The sequence below is a fragment of the Pezoporus flaviventris genome, unplaced genomic scaffold (genome assembly GCF_033815535.1).
Source record: "Pezoporus flaviventris isolate CSIRO_AGI_PZ_B2104156 unplaced genomic scaffold, CSIRO_AGI_Pfla_v1 ptg000011l, whole genome shotgun sequence".
NCBI classification, from domain to species: Eukaryota; Metazoa; Chordata; class Aves; order Psittaciformes; family Psittacidae; genus Pezoporus; species Pezoporus flaviventris.
In genome coordinates this window covers 179909-198917 of record NW_026892559.1, presented here as the reverse complement: position 1 = coordinate 198917, position 19009 = coordinate 179909, and the positions used below count along the sequence as shown (strand labels likewise).

Sequence of the window (19009 nt, the reverse complement as noted above, 5' to 3'; positions counted from 1 at the left end):
CGGATTTCATCTGAAACCCACAGGTTTCTTCAGCAACAACAAAAAGACTTCAGTAGCTTTTCCATCCTAGAGAATCTCAATGCTTCTTGAGGGCCTCATTAGGATTTTTAAAAGAAGTCTCCAGATCTCCAGTGCAGAGGTTAAGCCAGCTGTAAAAATGGCTATGAAGGAGGTGAGGCAGTTCAATCACTACAGATTTTAGTTTTCATTTAATAACTATTAAATGCATTTTAAGGGGATCAGCAGATCAGCTCCAACAAAGCTGTGAAGTACATATTTAAGGTCTGTAATAAATTGTAGGTGGAAAGAAGCACCAATACATTCCAGAATGGTTCTGTGGAGAATCTTAGCAATATTGCACTTCAGACATCACCATCATCCCAAACCCAGAGTATGACTACTGCAGAGGGAGGTGTTATGCTGAACTGCTGTGTTAGCCCAAACCAGGAGGTGTTCCAAGGCTGGAATAGTAAAACATGTGGTACAGTAGGACAGACAGACTTTCCTAGGGCTGATTGAGGATTGCTCATTTAGGTGCCCATTAGTGGACCTCTAGGACACCCTTAGGGTTGCAACACAGACAAATTTAAGATGAGTGGTAAAGGGCTGTCGCACAGGCCAGTGACCTGTTTTGAGTCTCATGAAAGGGGAGCGGCTGACCTGTGACTGCATCCAGTCATGAAGCAAAATACTGGGGATTTTGAAAGTCAGGTCTGTGGTGCACTGGTAAAGCTGCATGTGAGGCTTCAGTAAGGGGAGTAATTAAGGATGTTTGTTGTGTCCAGTGCTGGATTAACAAAGGAGTGAAGGACCAGCTCTGCAATCTATGTTTTAATCCGGAGCTTTGAAAGCTGATTTCAAACCAAAGTAAACCAGAAAATTCTTGCTTTAAAAGGAATAACAGTGGGAAAAAAGCCCTTAACCAAATGTTTTTCTAGCTCAAAAATCCTTCAGGAAAAAACAGCAGGGGAGAGTCATGCAGACAGCGAGAGCTGAGCCTTCCCACTTATTTCCAGTGCTGAAGACTGACCATGAGTGACCGCAGCATTCTTAATTAGGATCATGGCTCTCTCAGAGCCACCTTCTTTACTACTGACCCAATCCTTACTCCTCATCCATGGTGTCCTCAGCACAGCTCAGGCTGGCAGAAGCAGCCCCTTTGAGCTGTGTTCCCTTCTGTTGTCTCCAGCCAGTCTTTCTAGTTTCACAGCCTCTGTGAAGCTGCAGGCTTCTGTTTTTTGTGTGTCATTCAGGAAACACACCCACCTCTCTTTCCCCAGCCCCATCTTTTGCCTGGCTCAGAGATTTTGTAACTCGTGTGAAAGAATTTGAAGCAATGCAAACTACAGCCAGTTTAAACAATAAAAATAACTTACAGAAATTAGAGATGGGAAAATCTTGCTAGCTTATTCGGCCCATCTTCTCACATTCTAGCCCAGTCCAGTTCCTGCAAGATTCTTGCCTACCGTTCATTTTCCAGTGCATTAGCCAGTCTGGTTGTGTATGATTTAAGCAATAGACATCCTTTGCTTCCCATGAGATGACTGTTTCTCACTGCTTGGAAGAGGTTTCTGAAGGTTCTTTTTCCATTCTGCCTGACCTAATTTCCCTATGCTCTGCCCATGGTAACACATGAGCCAAATGTTTTCCCTCCTTCATGCTTACCCTCTTCAGGTGATGGCAAATAATTCTTGTTAAGTCAAGCTGTTTGGCCACATTTAGTTTTAAAACTCAGCAATTGTAATCCTTGGTTACCTGGGAAAGACTAATGTTGAGATTAGCATGCTAATGGGTGCACAGAACATATAAGACATTGCTAGTAGCATTGCCTTTTATTACAATAGCCACTTCACACATCCCATCACAAGATTTGGCTTTGGTTGCTTTTGTCTTTGCCAGACTTGAAGTCAGCATCATGTAGCTCACATCTGCTTCAGCTGTTTTATTAGGTTCTTTTCAGGTTTGTTTTTACTTTTAGTCAAAACCACTTAGCTGTTTCTGAGAACAAGGCTGGCAGAGGAATATTTTGGTTTATCCACATTTTAAAAAATCTCAATGCATTCTTTTTTAAAGAAACACCTTCCGAGCAATGGCTTGCTTTAAAATAAATCACAATTTTTCTGTCAGGAACACACCTTTTGCCATCTATGGCAAAATTCCACACCACACCACCCCCCCCCCCAATTTAGCTAAATAATGAGCCTTTGAGTAATTATAGCTTGATACTGCTCAGAAAGAAAAAACTAACAGGAGTCAGGAAGGATAGTTAATTATAATTTTTTTAAACTGTGGGTCTGATAAAAGTAATAGCACATGTTTTAAGGTCCAGGTTACAATGCACTTGCACAAAGGGCCCTGGTTGTGGCTACAGGGTCACCTCTCTCTGACCTCTCCTAGCCTAGGATGGTGTCATCGCTCCTGGACACCTGCCTGTGGGAAGTGGTGTCCCCACTCTGAGTGTGGTACGAGGGTTGCCCAGGCAAGCAGAAACCTGGCTGTGAGGAAACAGGGCGGAGCACAGGGAGGAGGAGGAGAGAGAAACGAAAATACAAAACCAAAACAAAACAAAGCCCAACCAAAATAACCCAGCAGAAGAGCGGGAGACACCCAGCCTCTCTGCTGGCAGTGCCCAAAGTACTTCTCCTTTCCATTTCAACTGCCAGGCCCCTCCTTCCCCCCAGGACATGCAGGGAAGCCTGGGCACCCTGCAGCTTCCCAGCCATGGCACGCATACGCTGCATCCACCCTGTACCCGTAGCACTCACACTGCCTGCTCCCAGCACTGCCTGCACCCTCCGGGCCTCCAAGGCATAGGGCTGGGGGCCCAAACTCGTGCCACTGCTACCCTGTCCTGACCTGTCCCCTCCCCAGTGTACAAGCAGGTCTGATGTGCTGCCAGACACAGTGTGCAAGGGCATGAGGTGCTTGAGCACCAGGAATGGCACTCCACAGCATGACTGTGACGCCACAGCTCCAGAATGCCATGAAGGAATGGAAGAGATCCTAAACCTCATTAAATCTGGGAAAAAATGGAGATGCTGTCAATCCTAGATAATTAGCAGGATGTCCAGGAAGATAAAAGGTGCAATTATAACATGTAGCACTGTTGTTTTCAAAGCGCCCACTGTATCATAACGTCTCTACTCAGCATTGTAAAGAAAGCTGGTTTTATTATTCCCTTTAGACCAGTGTATTAGTCTCTGGCTTATCTGACCTGTGCTTACAACCATCTCTGCTCCATCAGGGAAGCTAGCCTGAGAAACTCCTTTGTGCCTTCTGGCCTCCCTGGTTGCTGTACCTCTTGCCACACTCCCTCTTTATTCATGAATCCTTCCCCTCCCAGTTTTCTCTCCCCTCTTTTCTTTTTCTTGCCAAAGCAAGGAGTTTTTAATAGCTAAAGAACGAAAACACCTCCCACGCCTCACCTCAGAAAAGCTAACTCTCTGTCTTACTCACTCTTTTTGATTTCCAAACTTCTCCTGCTAGCTTAGAGTCTTCCTTTGAAGCACTGGTTCTTCAAATACTAGCATGTGAGTAAAACTTTTGTTAATCATGTAGCTCCAATGGCCTCCAGGGGGGCAATCCATGTGAGTAAATAATTGAGATGTGGGATGGAGACCATGGCATTTAGCAGAGATGGAAAAGTTTTCTATTGGATATTGTGATTTGATCAGAATCAAGATATGACAATGGAATATACAGACTTCAGTCCAGAATGGAATAGTATCTGACTTGCAGAAAATTTTAACAGTAGGCTTGAAGGTCTTCAGGGTGCAGAGGTCATATTGATGTAGGTGGATTGACTAGATAAACTTTGGAGGCTTCCTCTAGATCAGCTTATTCTGATTCACCACAGTGAAATGGAGGAAAAGATAAATTGAAGCAAAGAAGAATTGCTTTGTCTTACTCATTTCCATGCATGAAACCAAAGTGCAGTATGGTTCAGCTGTACTGTTTCAATTATTTTTGCTTTAAAACTGATACTAAATATTTCTTTGACTCCAAGGTCACCTGCACATGGGATGTACTCTTTGCACAGATTAATTTTAGATCCTCGAGTTTTGTCATTATCAAAACAGAATGTTTCTTTCCCACTGGCATTGGGCTGATTACAATAGTAAAAAAGGATAAGCCGTGCTGTAGATTTGCATCTGTGGGAATGACTATGAAGACCCAACTTTTTAGTGCAGGGAAACAAAAAGTATTTTTGAGATATCAGTCCAGCCATGTCAATGTGTAGCTCAGCACAGCTTACTCTGCTCGTTTCTGGACTGAGGTTTGTACCCTGCTTTGTGCTCCATGTTGCTAGAGGGAAGTTGCTAGCAACACCCAATTAAAACAAGAACTGAATATTTACTCCCCATCACTGCCACTGCTTTGACTGCGGTGTAAATGCACCACTAATGACTTGGCTAATGGGAGGGGAAAATTACGTGTCAGAGCCAAGTACAGAACCAGGAATTTGGGGCTGTCAGCCAGCTTGTTAGCTCACACTGTGTGCCTCTAATGCAACGCATTGATTTATGACTCTTACAATAACATTTTTAGGAAATCATTTCACTGGCTATTTATTTGTGTGTTGGAGCAACCTGGTGAGGTTGGGAAACTAAAGCAGACCCTGCTTACAAATCAAAAGAAAAATTGTAAGAACAAGGCTAATTAACCACTGGAATAACTTTTCTAAAGATGTGATGGTTTTCCATCATATTCTGTTGCACAGTCGATACTAGGTAATTGTATTAAATACATGCTATAGCTCCAGTAGGAGCTCTGTGTATCACTGGAAATGATTGTTTCAAGTTCTTTGGATTCTGTTACGTCTGAGATGAGATTATGTGGTTGCAATGGTCCCTCTTAATAATAAAAAATCCCATGACACTGTGCCCGTCATTAAGTCTGGGTATTTGTGTTTCTGTGGAGTAACAGACTGAGATCCCATAAGTGACAGATTTAAAACTGGCAAATATTTTCATGAAAGGGACTACCAAATTACAGATGCATTCCGCAGAAGTGGATGCCCTGCCAGAACTGCAGCTGATATAAAGTACAGTGATGAATTAGCAAGCTCAGAGAGAATTAACCCATCAATAAAATGACAGATGGTACATTTCAAAGCATCTGGTCAGATCTCATGGAATTTCTCGGCTGCTACATGTTCAGTCAGAAAGCAATAGTGGGGATAGGTAGTCCATGATCACCTTGTAGTATTTCAGTGGATGCCTCAGAAGAGCAGATGAGGATAGTGAGCAGTGGATAAGGTGTTTGTCTACTTGGGGGTTTGTATGCACCCTTTCATGGACTGGTTCCTCTTTAATATCCTTATAGATCTATATAAAAAGGTGGGGTTTTTTTTCTAGTCTGTTTACCATTAGCTAAGTTTCTTAATGGTAAGCTAAATTTCTTAACTAACATTTTTTTCTGTGTGCTCAGGTGAACACATCCTAGAGTTGCTAGAGTGTAAGTACTCTGTGCAAAGTAACCCCCTTTAAATAGCCTTATGTTGCCTACCTAGAAATTGAGGCATCTAGAATCCCCAGTGGGTCCTCAAAGTGTGTGTTGCTGCATTTGAGGTTCTTTTCTTTTCATATCTATTTTCTGTGTGGTTTATGAATCATTGATAACCATAAAGATTATAAAAAAATCCAGCAAAATAAGACTTGTTTCCAGAAAAAAATAAAGGAAGATGAAAAGAAAAAAACAAGGGGAAAATGTGTTTAGGTCCAAACTGATGGCAAGCTTATTTGTTCATCTTTAAGATGCATTTACTTATTCCAATTCAATCTTTATTTCTGTTCTGCCATAGACTTAATGTCTAGCAATGTAAGCAGTTCATGTTTAAAAACAGAATTCACCTTTAAATGTGCTTAGACTTGAAAAAATATGCCTGGCGAGGTCATTTGCAGAGCAAGAGTTAATGCATCATGCAAACAGCTAAATAAAGGTTACAATCTGAGTGGAATTATTCAGAGCTCAGGGAGAAATCTGGTATTTGCAGTCTGTCACCGGGTTTGAGAAGCCTGGCTCTCTCAGTGTCACTGCCACCCAGAGACATCCTGCTTTCTGCGGTGGTGGTACAAGAGGGGACTGCAGTGCTGGACAGTCTTTCTGTAAAAAGCAGCAAAACCAGGAGCAGTGGGAAGTGTGAGGAATGTGTGGAATGAGGGATGAGTATGAGCCCGTCTTTGACCTTACCAGTGTAAATAGCCACTTTTTCTCCTCTCTTTTCCTCTTCAGGATAGCTGAAGTACCAAAGTCAGGACTGCATGTGTGATCCCTGATACCCCTGGGGAGGATTGCTGCATGGAGGGCTATGAAGAGCCGTGTGCCTCTTGAGACTTGCCAGTTAAGTATGGCAATTTTGGGCCTTATCTGATAAGGGCACCTTGTCCTTCTTTTCCACCAACAGCCTCTGGAGTCGAGGGTGTCGCACTGGGGCAAAATACACCCAAAGTATGTATATGGTACAGCCAGGATAAAAATGCATCACTTTTAAATGCCTAGGCTTTTTTAGAGTTGGCAATCTCCACAGAAGTGTTGTTCTAAGATTGTGCTCTACATTTCGTTTCCTTGTTTTGTTTCTATAAGCAAAGCACTTGACTGATTGTGCTGGAAATCAACTGCTATGGGCATTCACTTCAATGGGCGAACTTTAAATGAGTCATCAGGGACTGGCTGCTGCTGAGTTCAAAGAGAAAGACATCCAAAACCTCTAGCCAAGCCAAGTTATGGTGAGAAATATCAGATACAAAGAGGAGAAAACTGGAAGGCACAGTAGGGTGAAAGACAGATACAGCTTGGTTTTCCGGTCCATAAATGGTCAGATTAAGGCAAGGCTGGAGAGGAGATTAAAAACAGCACCACCACCAAAACCCAAATCAAACCCATCCCACCATAAAATTTCACTGAGGGAAGTTCTTTGAGCATCAGGAAACGTGCTCTGGAGTTGATGCTCTCTAAGCTGCGTGCAATAACCTGGAGATGGAAACACACTGAGAAAGTTAATATGGTACTTGACAAAATATTGGAAAATGTATTAGAAAGAATAGTTCTGTGCAGGGCAGACGGTGGAACAAATACCCTGCTAAGCTCCTGCATTCATTCCTCCTTTTTCACCAATGATTTTTACCAATGAAGTCTCCTCACGCTCAGATAACTCAAAGAGGAGGACCCAGCCCCCATATTGCAGGCAAGGTAAAGAAACTGTGTTTATAAAAATGGAAAAAAAAGAGGAAGATAGAAGAAAAAATAGAAGGGGGGGGGGGGTGGGGGGGGGGGTGGGGGGGTGTCGGGTGGGGAAAGAATAGAAGTCTAAAGTTGGGCGTTACTTCTCCCCAGAATAGGCTTGAGCAGCAGACTCCCCCAAAAAAGACTAGAGAAAGATTGCCATCTTCTGGAAGGATAAATATCTGCCATTATTCAGAATACCAAACCTCATACATTCATATTTTGGAAACTGTAGCATATTTCTGATAAATTTATTTTTCAACTTGAATTCTTGTCCATATAAATCTAATTAATTTGCATTTCATCAACATTTATGCTGTGATCACAGCTTTAGAAACTGACATAGCATCCTGGATTTTAATGAGAATTTTATCAAGCTTAAAATTAGGAACCTATTAACATTAAGGATTATCAGTAGAGAGATGGACTGAGCCTGAAAAACAGGCTTTTTTTTTACTGAGCATTTAGAAGCCAAAATTAAGGTGTCCAGATTTAATAATGAAATAAACTGAATAATGAAAATAAAATAAAAGTTACCACTCTCCTTTTAAACAGTGTCAACTTTATTCTACTTTCTCCAGTAAATTAAGCACACCCGTGTCAAAGAGAACCTTTGTCTTAACCAGGTAACCTGCAGGCAGTCCATGGCCCATGGAAACATTTAGCATTGCTTTCAGTTAGCCCGTCTTAGAAATGATTATCTATATTAGAGGAGTTTATGCAGTGACCAGGATTAAAGCAGCCTCAGCGCTACCAACTGTTCTGCTCAGGGCAGGAAGGGTCAGGAGCCTGTGATAGCACAGGCCACATATGGGACTGTGAACCTGTCAGCTCTGTCTGCTGCCTCTGCTGTGCAGGGGCTGTCACCCACGGAGATTCGTACGCCTGCCTCCCAGCCTCTGGGCTCTGGTGTTGGAACCAGGGATGAAAGCAGATGGAGCACTGGTTTCCTCTGTCCCGTCAGAGCAGCAGGGCAAACACGCAGGAAATCTGCCTCAATCCTTCCCAGTGGTGGTGGGGGTCTCACCCACTTGACACTGGGCAAGGCCTTTGCAGGGAAGATGGGGTGAATGCTTTCAGGATGCTCCTTGCAGTTTGATTCAGTGTGGCACTGCTTCATGCCCTTTTAAGTGACAGCTCATTCTCACGAGAGGTGATGCCATTCTTACTTCTCACTGTTCTGATGCCAAACAAGGTGTACCAATCCCCTCAGGTATTGTAGGAGCCTTTAAACTTTCAGGACAAAAGCTTAGAGGGGCTTAGCGTGAGTGTGAATCTTTCTGTCTCTCCCTACCAGCTTCCCAGATTCATACGATGTGAAACTGCTGGGAGCTGGGATTCTTGGTGAGCTTCACACCTTGGTAAAAGCAGCCACTAAGAGGGACACTGACAGCCTTCCCTATGCTCCCATCCTTTGAATATGGGACTTGTTTGACTCATCACTGTTATGGTGGTGATGCTGGTCTGCCACTCAGCAATGTTTCTGCTGAGGGGATCCTTTTGTCAATAAAATCCTCCCATAGGCAGAGCTGGCTTAGCATCTTTTAAGGGTCTGAAATCCTCAGTCCTCAAAGATGCAGACTTCCCTCTCACCACTACTTTTTCTTCTCCCCTTTCCACAACTGGCAGGTCTGGACAGGCAGACATCCCAGGGCTGGCGGGCTTGTGGCCTCTTGCCATTCTGTTGAGACAGTGCACAAGGCAAGGGGTGACATGATACTAAGGTCACTCCTGACACTGGTAGTTTCTGAGCTAAGGTCCCTCAGAAAGCCTTCAGCTCGCTCCATACAAGCTCCCAAACAGCCACCACATGGAGATGGTTGGGATCTTTCTGTGTTTTATGAAAACTTTCTGCTCAGTCAATACAGGTCACTGTTCTGCACTTAGTCCCAGGGCACATCACCAATCACTTCCTGTATAATCTCCCAGAACAGCTGTGCTGTGATTGCATTGTGGATTACAAAATGACCATTTTCCACAAAACAGCTGCTGGATGGAAGGAAAGCACTTAATAATCACTGGGGATGTGGGGGAAGAGGGGAGGAGATGAAGGAGAGAGGGGTCTTGAAGCAATTGGTTTTCCTGGAGTATCTAGAGATAAGAAAACCAGCAGACAAAGTGTGAGTCTCATTTCTGTATTGCTCCTACGAATTAACAGGACTTCGAGGACTTGCTGCCAAGGTAAATTCAACTCTCTTTCATCTATCGAGATACTGCGGTCACTTGTTGTCAGTAAGTGCTTAGTTTCATGGAGGGGAACTTTTCTGACAATATACTCATGGAGGAGTAGTTCAGATTTGTTTCTCATTCTCTGTGTGCATTCTCATCCTTGATCCAGTTCCTTCTTCTGACTCATTTGTTTCATATCGTTTTTTGCCTTTTCCTTATCAGTTCTGAAATTATATGGCTTTTCAAATACTATCACAAAGCAACAGGAGGTAATATTTTTCTCACTATTGAAGGTATAAATTAAAAATAATATTTTTGTCAATATTATGAATGGAAAGATATTTTTAAAACATAAAAGCAGAAGCAAACTGAAACCTGACGACAGAAAATCTTGTAAGCGAGCATTAATGAAAAACTATGTGTGCTGAAGGATACTATTTTCAGATGAAAAATCATGGTTTTGAGAACAATTGTATCTATAATTTCCTTTTCAGTCATAAACCAAATTTTGCACTGAAAAAACTTTCACTGAGAAATTTGCCACCAGAAACCTTCACATTATTAACTGTTCCTAGGAGTTACCTGCTTTGTGAAAACTTTGGTATCCAACATGCCTTCAGATCACGGAAGTTGTTAGTTATGCTATTACTAAGATGTTGCCATCTCCAGGGTGCAGCATCACCGTTGTTGAAAGAAATGCTCTAGTGAAAAGAAAAAAGAAGCCAGAGTATAAAAACATATTGGAATTTTTCAGGAGCTGGGTATTTTCTTCCCTCATTCTTCAATGAGGGTGTTCTGCATCACGCACTGTTTCCTCAGTGCAGTGACAGTCCTGCTTTCCAAGAGAAACTTCAGCACCATCATTAGTGACCGCATTTCCAAGCTTGCTGGTTTGCAGAACAAATGCTTTTAACTGCACCACTTTTAGCTGTGGTGCACCCACAAACAAAGCAAACCTCAGTTTCACATTGTTTATTTACAGTACTATCCACAGCATGCTGGGCCTTTCAGCCCTAGGTGAGTCAACCAAAGTTATCTGAAGAGGACCAGCAGCAGGCAGTGTCTGTACAAACTCAAATCAATTCATGGGCAAATAGATTTTGAGAGTCATAAATAGGAAAGGGTGGGAGTATCTGGATGAAGTTGTGCCAAACATAGGGAGTGCCACGTGGGAAGAGACATGGCGTTGATTACATGAAAGTTGTGTGGGTAGGAGACATCTAATCAATCCATGGAGTGATAAGTTGAGGTTCTCAGAAGTCAGTGCAAGGTTTTGCAGGAACCTGAAGCTTCTTCTGAGTTAGAAAGACCACAGGACCCTGGTACAGAAACTGCTTTCTGGATTACTTTTTCTGATGAGATTGAACTGGAAAGAGTGTTCATGGCAGCGTTTGCTCTCCAAAAAAAGCCCTTTGGCACTTTGTGAGAGCAGAGACATTGCCATCCCACCACCATCCCCAATTTCTGATGTGCAGAGCAGTGCTTGCTCAGGTGGGAGGTGCTGCTGTAGGGCTTAAACTCCAGCTGCCAGATCTGGATAGCTGTGTCACCCTTCTGAGCAGGTCACTGCTTTGATACATGATCTTCAGTGACCTGGGAACATTTTCCTGCCTTTTCCCACTCTGAAATTGACAGACTCCCTACCTCCCTAGGTATAGTAGTGAACAGCTTGAAAAAGTGTTTTGGGAGACCCAGCAGCAAGAATTCTCATTTAGCTGGACAGAGCATTCATCATGCCTCATCTAAAGGCAACATACAGTATTTTGGGAAGTTAGTTAACAGTTCTTCCCTACCATCTCTGAGATGGAGCAAACATGACTTCCCTTTTATTTTGCTGATGTGCTTACACACCCCGATGTTCTCAGCCCTGCAATGTCCACTGAGTCACCCTCTCTTCCCCTGCACAGATATTTAGAGTACTTTGAAATGATTAAATGACTGAAGCTAACCTATTGCTCCACTGCCCTGGCCTTCAGGAAATGGTTCTTTCATGCTTAGTGAGCTGTTGGGATGTTGTGAGGAGAGCAGAGTGCTCATATCCCCTCCCTGCAGGTGCGCACTGGGAAGAGCTTGGATTTGTAAGGCTATATGGGATACGTGGATGGTGTGACAGTTCCTCCTGTTTGTGTGTTGTAGATGGAGCTGCTGAAGGGATTGCCATGGCGCCGTGCTTTCCTGGCTGTCATCCTCAACCTGCTTGCCCTCAGCCTCTCCACCACTGCCTTGCTTGGCAGCTACTGGTGCACTGGGACCCAAAAAGTACCCAAGCCTTTGTGTGGGAAGAGCAAGGCCACCAAGTGCATTGGTGTCCCCATGCCGTCCGATGCAGGTGCAGGCAATGTTTCATCCCAGGAAGTGGTGCACTACAGCTGGGAGACAGGGGATGACCGCTTTGACTTCCGATACTTCCACACAGGGATGTGGCTTTCCTGTGAAGAGAGCATGGAAGGGCCAGGTAGCGTCTTGGCTAGATAGCCACAACTTCTTCCCTTGTATTTACTCCACAGGAGTTTGGAAATGAGAGGTGGGAGGTTGATAATACGTGGGAGAAAAGCCTTATTCATTTTCCTAGCTAACATCAGCCCTGTGCACTGCTGTGGTCATTATAGTTCCATCCTTCATTAGGCTGTTTAGGGAGGGGGCAAGGGAGAATGGTTGTCTCTGGTGTGCTCTTCAGTCTGGAATAGGGCTGTGAAGTGCAAGTGATGGTGGTGGCAGTGACCTTGTGATAGCGTCATTCAACCTGATGTGAACTGCAGTGAGCCTCCTATCCCCTTCCCTGAATCTCCATTCCTACACACAGCTTACTACACATTCCCAGGGCACATTTGTGCATGTCTCTTCAGAGATCTAAGTGGAGTGGTTAGTGTTGACAATTTATGGTTATCACTGTGAGGGCTGCAGTAGATGGTGTTCTTAAATCACCAAACTGAGAGGTTTTGTGAATTGAACAGGGACTAAGCTGAGAGAGAAGTTTGCCTTATAGATACAGGGAAAACCTGGAAAACCTGGAGGGTCTGAACACAAAGAAACTAAAGTTAGGAGGCAAATTGACCTGAGGGTTAGAACTGCAGTATTGTAATTTTGTTAGCAGCTTTTGTGATATTGTGACTGGTTTCATTTATGATTTTTGACCATGTGGGACTGGCACTATAAGGCCTGGAGTGCCAGGGGCTGATCATGCAACCTGTACTATACCACTTTGGTGCCTCCCTTCACCCTTGGCTTGCTTCTGCCCAGCCCTGCAGACATCCTTCTGATGAAACCTGTGCCATGCCAGCACAGGTGGATGCTCTGCAGTGCACGGATGCTCCTTATGACCTAGCACACACATCTAGGATCAGAACTGACCCAGAAGGTGGCCAACAGGGAGACTTGTATCTAAAGATGCGGTGATGAAAGTCACTTTCGTCAGGCCCATTCACCTGAGGCCACAGCCTTCTGTCCAGCTGTCTCCAAGCAGACATCTCGCCTTTAACTAAGCCACCGTTCTACTACAGCATTTCTTATGTTCTTATCTTGTTGCTGTCAGAGTTTGAAAATAAAGAACTGGTGGATAAAAGCAGACAGAAGGGGGGTGGGAGCAGGAGAGAATGTGCTTGAAATTCCTGTCGTAATGAGAAGGCTGCTTCTTTATGAGCATTTCCAGACATGATGTGGAGGGAGATGTGTATATTTGGGACTGGTTTGGGTTGGGGTGTGTTTCCATGGTGCTTGTGGGAACAGGACTACATCCCTTGACAGCTTTCTCTGAAAGAACTGTCTGGCCACCCGGCTGTCCTGGAATAACCCCGATGCCTGAAGGAATGCAGTGTTACATCTGGATTGCAGCAGAGCATGGGGTAGAGCACATAGTCTATATCCCCTGCTTCCTGTAAATCAAGTACAACCCACCTGCCACTCTGGGTTTTTGAAGCAAGTGCACAGACAATAACAATAAAAAAGGGGCTGCTATGAGCAGAAGGAGTTCGAGTTGAGCTGGAGAAAGGATTTCATTATTCAGGCTAATCTCAGGATCAGTCTAGATGATCCATTAGTGAATAACCTCATTAAAGTTCTAGGTGAAGTAGCAAACTGCAAGTTAATGAGGACTGCAGATGGCACTAAACTGGGTAGTGACCTGAGAGCTGTGGATGACAGAAGTAATACAGGAGATTGGGAGAGATTAGAACTGGGGATAGAAATTAAGAAAATGAGATTCTTACAATGAAAAGCGGCAGCCGGATACTTCTGGGAGAAAATACTGTGCCAAGTAGAGAAGAGGACCCTCAAATGCAATAATACAGTAGGCAGTAAGAGACACAGATAATAATGTTGGACTCTCAGCTGGGACAATCATTTGCATCTGGCCAATGTAAAAAGCCAAAGTAAATATGAACACCATTTGTCCAAATAGCATGCCTAAAATGCGAGGACAGAAGACCATGCATATCTCTGTGTGATTCTCTGCCACAGAAGAGGGACTCACATCCCTGTCAGGCAGAGTTTCACTTAGGAAGAATCTTTGTTTTGTTTTCTTCTTTGGGAAGCAGTGCTGGAACTGCTCTGCTGAGACTGGGGTGAGTGGGAATTCAAGTCCTCAGCAGAAGTGATGGGTCTGCAGCCTGTCATAAGCTGCACACTTAATAGGCCTGACCCTCAGTACTGTTGTGAATAAGCAGCAACAGAATTTTATATTCAACAGAGCCTCATAAGGTTTATAAATTGCCGTTTTTTTTTATCTGGAAAAAACACTTCTAGTTTCCAGGCAGTCATTGCCTTCCTCTATCTTGCCCCAGTGAAGATCTGGAAAGATGGTAAGAAAGAGAGCAGAGGTGAAAAGATCTGATGAGTAGACTCAGGGATGACTGGAGCTATGCATTGAAGAGAGAGAGGAAGAGATTTTCTTTTCCCTTATGTACCCTGCATTGTTTTGTGAACTAATGCCTTTCTCTGGTTTTGTGTTTCAGAAGAGAAATGCCGTAGTTTTATTGAGCTTTCACCGCCAGCAGAGAGAGGTAAGAGCAAATCCCCATACCTCACTGTAGCTGCCCATTGCACCTCCTTGAGATGGGGGATCTGCAACATATCACTTGTGTGAGGACAGCAGGGTGACTCCCCAAAGAGCCAGGCATGAAACCCTGAAAGAGAAAAGATATTTGCTAAACACAGATGTTTGCCTAAACCACTGCTATCTGTGAGCTCAGTGCTGGAAACCTCAAACCTCCTTCCATCTGAAATGGGAAACTGCAACAGCCAGCAGGGAGATGAGTACTCTCAGGGAGCTCATCTTCTTTTTCTGCCTTGTTTCCCCTATTTTACACTGGCAAAAACTGATGACCTGCCTTTATAAAGTGATGCACATTCCCATGTGAAGGGTCTTGTGCAAGTGGCAGATTAACCTGGGTCACTCTTGGCACAACAGCAGAGTAGAGAAACCTCACCTACTTATTCTTTTGGGAAACAGTATGCACGCAATTCAGATACTGCTGGTGTACAAGAGCATTCTGAAGTCACGCAGATCTCCACTTTTTCTTAAAATGAATGACTTACCTGCATTTACTGAATGACTCACCTGCATTTACTGAATGACTTGCATTTCCTGCAGAATGCTCAACTCACAGGGAGTAGCAATGCATTCTTCTTCTTTTTCATCTTCTTGTGCTTCATTTCCTGCCCAGGCCGCTGGCTCTGTTGCTTCCAACGTCTTCCTTACAGACTGTTTTGCTAAGAAAGGAGCTTTATGCAACCAGATTACGAGTCTTTGTAAATCTTTCTGTCTGTCCCCCTTACACTCCTCCCCTACTGCTCCTTGTCTAATTGCATCCCAACACTGATAGAAAGACTCATGTAAGACACTGAGCTCCTAGAAATTAATTGGAAGGTCACTGTGAGCTTAACTTGTAGTAACACTGTGATCTTAACAACTCTGTCACCTGCCCTCACCTCTTCCTGCACATAACATCTTTTTAAGATGACCTTGGCCTCCAGCACTGCTGCCATTATATAGTTGGGCCAGCACTGGAGAAGGTGGTATGTGCTGTAACTGCTGATTCTAGGCTGAGCTGGGTGTGCATAGAGCAGCTCCACAATACATAGGCAGCATTACAGGACCAGATTACAGAGCATGTGTAGTCACCAGCCTGGATTCCCAGAGAAAGTGATGCAGAGATCTCTGTGCCCATGTGGTGCTGCAGCCCCCAGGAAACTTTCAGCAGTCTGAGCCCTAATGAAATAGTCTCCTTGATGGTACTGCAGCATGCAAGTCAGCTCCTGTAAGCAGGGAATGCAGCTCATCAGTTCCTGCTGAAGAGCTGTGTGACTCTATGGCACTAGTAACACTGAAGAGTCAAGTAAGTGCTACATTAATGAGGATTTTCTTCACACCCATTTTCTCCAGTTGAATGTCTCCTCTACAGGCATTAATAGCTGCTAACAGTAGTGTTCACAGTGCTGCTTCATTTGTCAGGTTAATATTTCTTCCTCAGTGAATCCTGTGCCTTTCCACAGCTCACCATTACAGAGTGCCTTTTTTTATTCTCCTCCAAGTCCTAATGCACAGGGAGCTCAGCTGTGATCTGTGGTATCACTTGAGTCCCAACCATAACCCCAGCATGAAAGTACCTGCACTCTCTTCAAGCAGCAGGGTGAGTGGTGAATGTAATTGCCCCAGCTGGATATCTACTCCAAGGAATGCAGTTTCATTTTAATGGGGGCTTCAGTGAGAAATACAGGCCTGCAAGTGGCTTTCTGAATTCCAGAGGCAAGGTCCCAGCTGCAGCCATGGATGTATCATACAGTTCTTTACTTAACCAGTTGAGTCCCAAGTTAAAAGTTTTTTGCTTCCATTGTTGTGGTTAGAAAAATACCTTGAAGGTCGTTACGCTAATGGGTAAGCACATCCTAATGGCCAGCTCAGATGTGTCCACGGCCAACCTACAACCACTGGGTTTTGCACTAATGCAAACCAGCTTTCCCCCTCTCTTATTCCCTTGCCTCCAGACAGCATTTTAGTTCCTCTCAGCTTTTGCCATGCCAGATTAGCCAAGCTATCTTCTATGGCAGACTCTTTGTAACCTTTAGCATCCCTTGAGCCTTGCTAGTAGGCTTTTGCATGTTGTTTTTCCTTCTTTCCCGAGGACATCTTTTCAGGATTGGGTTGGGAAGGGGGAGTACTCTCCCTTGAAAAAGCCATCCTGTATTGACATGAGAAGTCTCTGGTTTCTGATAGGAATCCTGTGGCTGTCGCTGGGATCAGAGATGCTGTACATCAGCTTGCTGCTCATCAGCTTCATCCTCCTGATGGTGGAAATGCTGCATACTGGCAATCCTGTCTGTGGGTTGAAGCTCAATGCCTTTGCTGCTGTCTCCTCTGTGCTGTCAGGTAAGTGCGCTACTGCAGGCTTGGAATACCAGCCTCCTCTTCCCCACAAGGCTGAAGTATGCCGCTCTGGCTGTAACTTTGTTTTCTTGTCTTTTGCATTCAGGTCTCCTTGGAATGGTGGCACACATGATGTACACTCAAGTCTTTCAGGCAACGGTTAATCTGGGACCAGAGGACTGGAGACCGCACTCCTGGGACTATGGCTGGGCATTCTAGTATGTGAGCTCTGAAGCCACTTTCACCTCCCCAGCCTTTTGGGCTTCAGCCATGCTACACCCTGCCAAACCCACCTCCTCCTTTCTTGACGTTCTGTTTCCAAAGACAGGTGTCCTGTGATTTTCCTACTGCTAATCTTTCTTTGCCTCATCCACTGCTTTAATAAAGAGCTGCTGAGTTACTCATTGAGTAGCTACCAAAGTTTGGCAAAACAATTGGGTCACACCTGAAAAAGTGCCTTCAACCAGGCTACGGATCAGGTTTACCTCTATGGTGGTTTGCCCTGTTTGGTCTCACCTCTTCGCTGTGTGCAGAGGCCAGTGTCACACTTGTGATGATGCTCTCAAACGTGCATTGTTTTTCTGCATTTCAGTAAGTTGCATGCTGGTTTGACATTTCCATTAACCAATGTCCAAAGGGCCTATTCTTGCAGCACTGAGTCCAGACACATGGTTAAAGATGTGGACACTGTAGGTAGGAAAAGCAGCTGCGAAAAGCAGCTGCAAAAAGCAGGTGGCTCACTGTTGCTTTTCCTAAAGGCTAAAGAAGGTAACTGCAGCTTATGTGCCATAACTGGCTTGAAAAACAGTTGGATGAGCCTTGAGACTGCCCATTGAAAGTGCAGGCTCAGTTTGCAATGTTGCACTGATGATGACCACATTGATTCTTAAGAATTAAACACTCCAGTGCTATGTGCCAGCCATGGACCTCAAATGTCAGTGTGGCCATTTGATGATGCTTGTGTCTGATATCTAGGAAGACACTGAGCAGCCCTGTAATATAGAACTTACTTTCAAGCTGTGCTGTCCTGCTCTAACCAGTTACAGACTTTCCTACTGCCCTTCTTATTTTCCCTGTATCCCTCCCTTCCCTGTGACAGGCTGCTGTGAAGGCCACCAGTATTTACCCTGCTGATTTAAGAAGGATTTTGCGGTGGAATAACCCCTAGAACTGTAATGCTATGAGCCTTAGTCTTTCTAGTTCATGTCCATGCCCAGCAGCTCCTGCCTGGCAGGTCAGGGTGTATCACAGTGCATGCAGTTCAGTTCCTTACACTACTTGGCTTCTCACAGCATGTGCTATTCTTGTGTCTGTCCTGCAGCATGGCCTGGGTTTCCTTCACCTGCTGCATGGCCTCTGCTGTCACCACTCTCAACACCTACACCAAGACGGTGCTGGAGTTCAAAAGGAACCACATCAAGGGCTATGACGGGTGCTTCAAGGATCAGCCTCAGCACCACCAGTGCTTCATACAGCGGCAAATAAGCAGCTACTATGGGCCCCAGGACAAGCCCCTCCATTCAGTCTCTGAGGGAGTCGACTTCTACTCTGATCTGCAGCAGAAAGTGCTACAGCGGGAACCAGAGCTGGATCTGGATGAGGTCTTGGGACAGACAATCGGGGAGGACCATTGTTAGGGATGAGTGCACAGGGGCAGAGCAGTGGGGTCTAGGAAGCACAAAAGCTCTGAGCCAAACACTAGCACCAGTGTTATCAAGTTCCTGGGGAGCTCTTTCTCTACAGTTCAGGGAGTGAGAAGGTGGGCACTGGGACAGGGCAACAGCAGGGTCAGGCGGTAGCAAGGTAGGTCCTCCCCGATCACAGTTTGACTGGTGTCCTCATCTGGGAAGGGTGAAACCAGAGGGACGTGTTGTTGGTGCCAGCTGTCTCTTCAGACTTGCAGATAGTTGAGGCAATTGTCCTAATCCCAGCACTATTGTACCTGGGAATAGATAGCACCATCCAGCTAGCAAATTGCAGTGATGGGCCTATTTGGATGGTGTCACACTGACCTTCCAGCAACCCCTGGTTCAGTGTTAACAGTGAAGAGCACTGGTGCTCTTAACTGACTGGCTGTAATCCTCTCTGAACACCTTGTTCGTTCTTCATATTTAGGCCCAACCTCCTCTGCTCCCTGCCCCCAGATTTAAAGTGCTGCTGCAATAGGAATGGGGAATTGCTTTCAGACATCTCTCTCCTCCTCTTTCCTATTTCTTACTCCCACATGACGCTTTCTTGCTTTTTGCCCCAAAATCT

The 19009-nt window shown here is 44.7% G+C and overlaps 1 protein-coding gene across 4 annotated transcripts in view; it reads left to right on the top strand.

Annotated features, from left to right (window-relative positions):
* The window catches only part of GSG1 (germ cell associated 1), an 88523-nt gene extending 70017 nt beyond the window's left edge, over positions 1–18506 (top strand). For 2 of the 4 annotated variants that reach the window (XM_061450619.1, XM_061450617.1), the window contains exons 2-6: positions 11530–11848; positions 14343–14390; positions 16604–16756; positions 16860–16971; positions 18075–18506. In XM_061450619.1, coding sequence (XP_061306603.1) covers positions 11530–11848; positions 14343–14390; positions 16604–16756; positions 16860–16971; positions 18075–18390 — 948 coding nt within the window. In that variant the 3' untranslated portion in view covers positions 18391–18506. Of the gene's footprint in view, positions 1–8970; positions 9406–11529; positions 11849–14342; positions 14391–16603; positions 16757–16859; positions 16972–18074 lie in introns of those variants that run through there. The other 2 variants (XM_061450618.1, XM_061450620.1) reach the window with 2 other exon arrangements.
* The last annotated feature ends 503 nt before the right edge of the window (positions 18507–19009 follow it).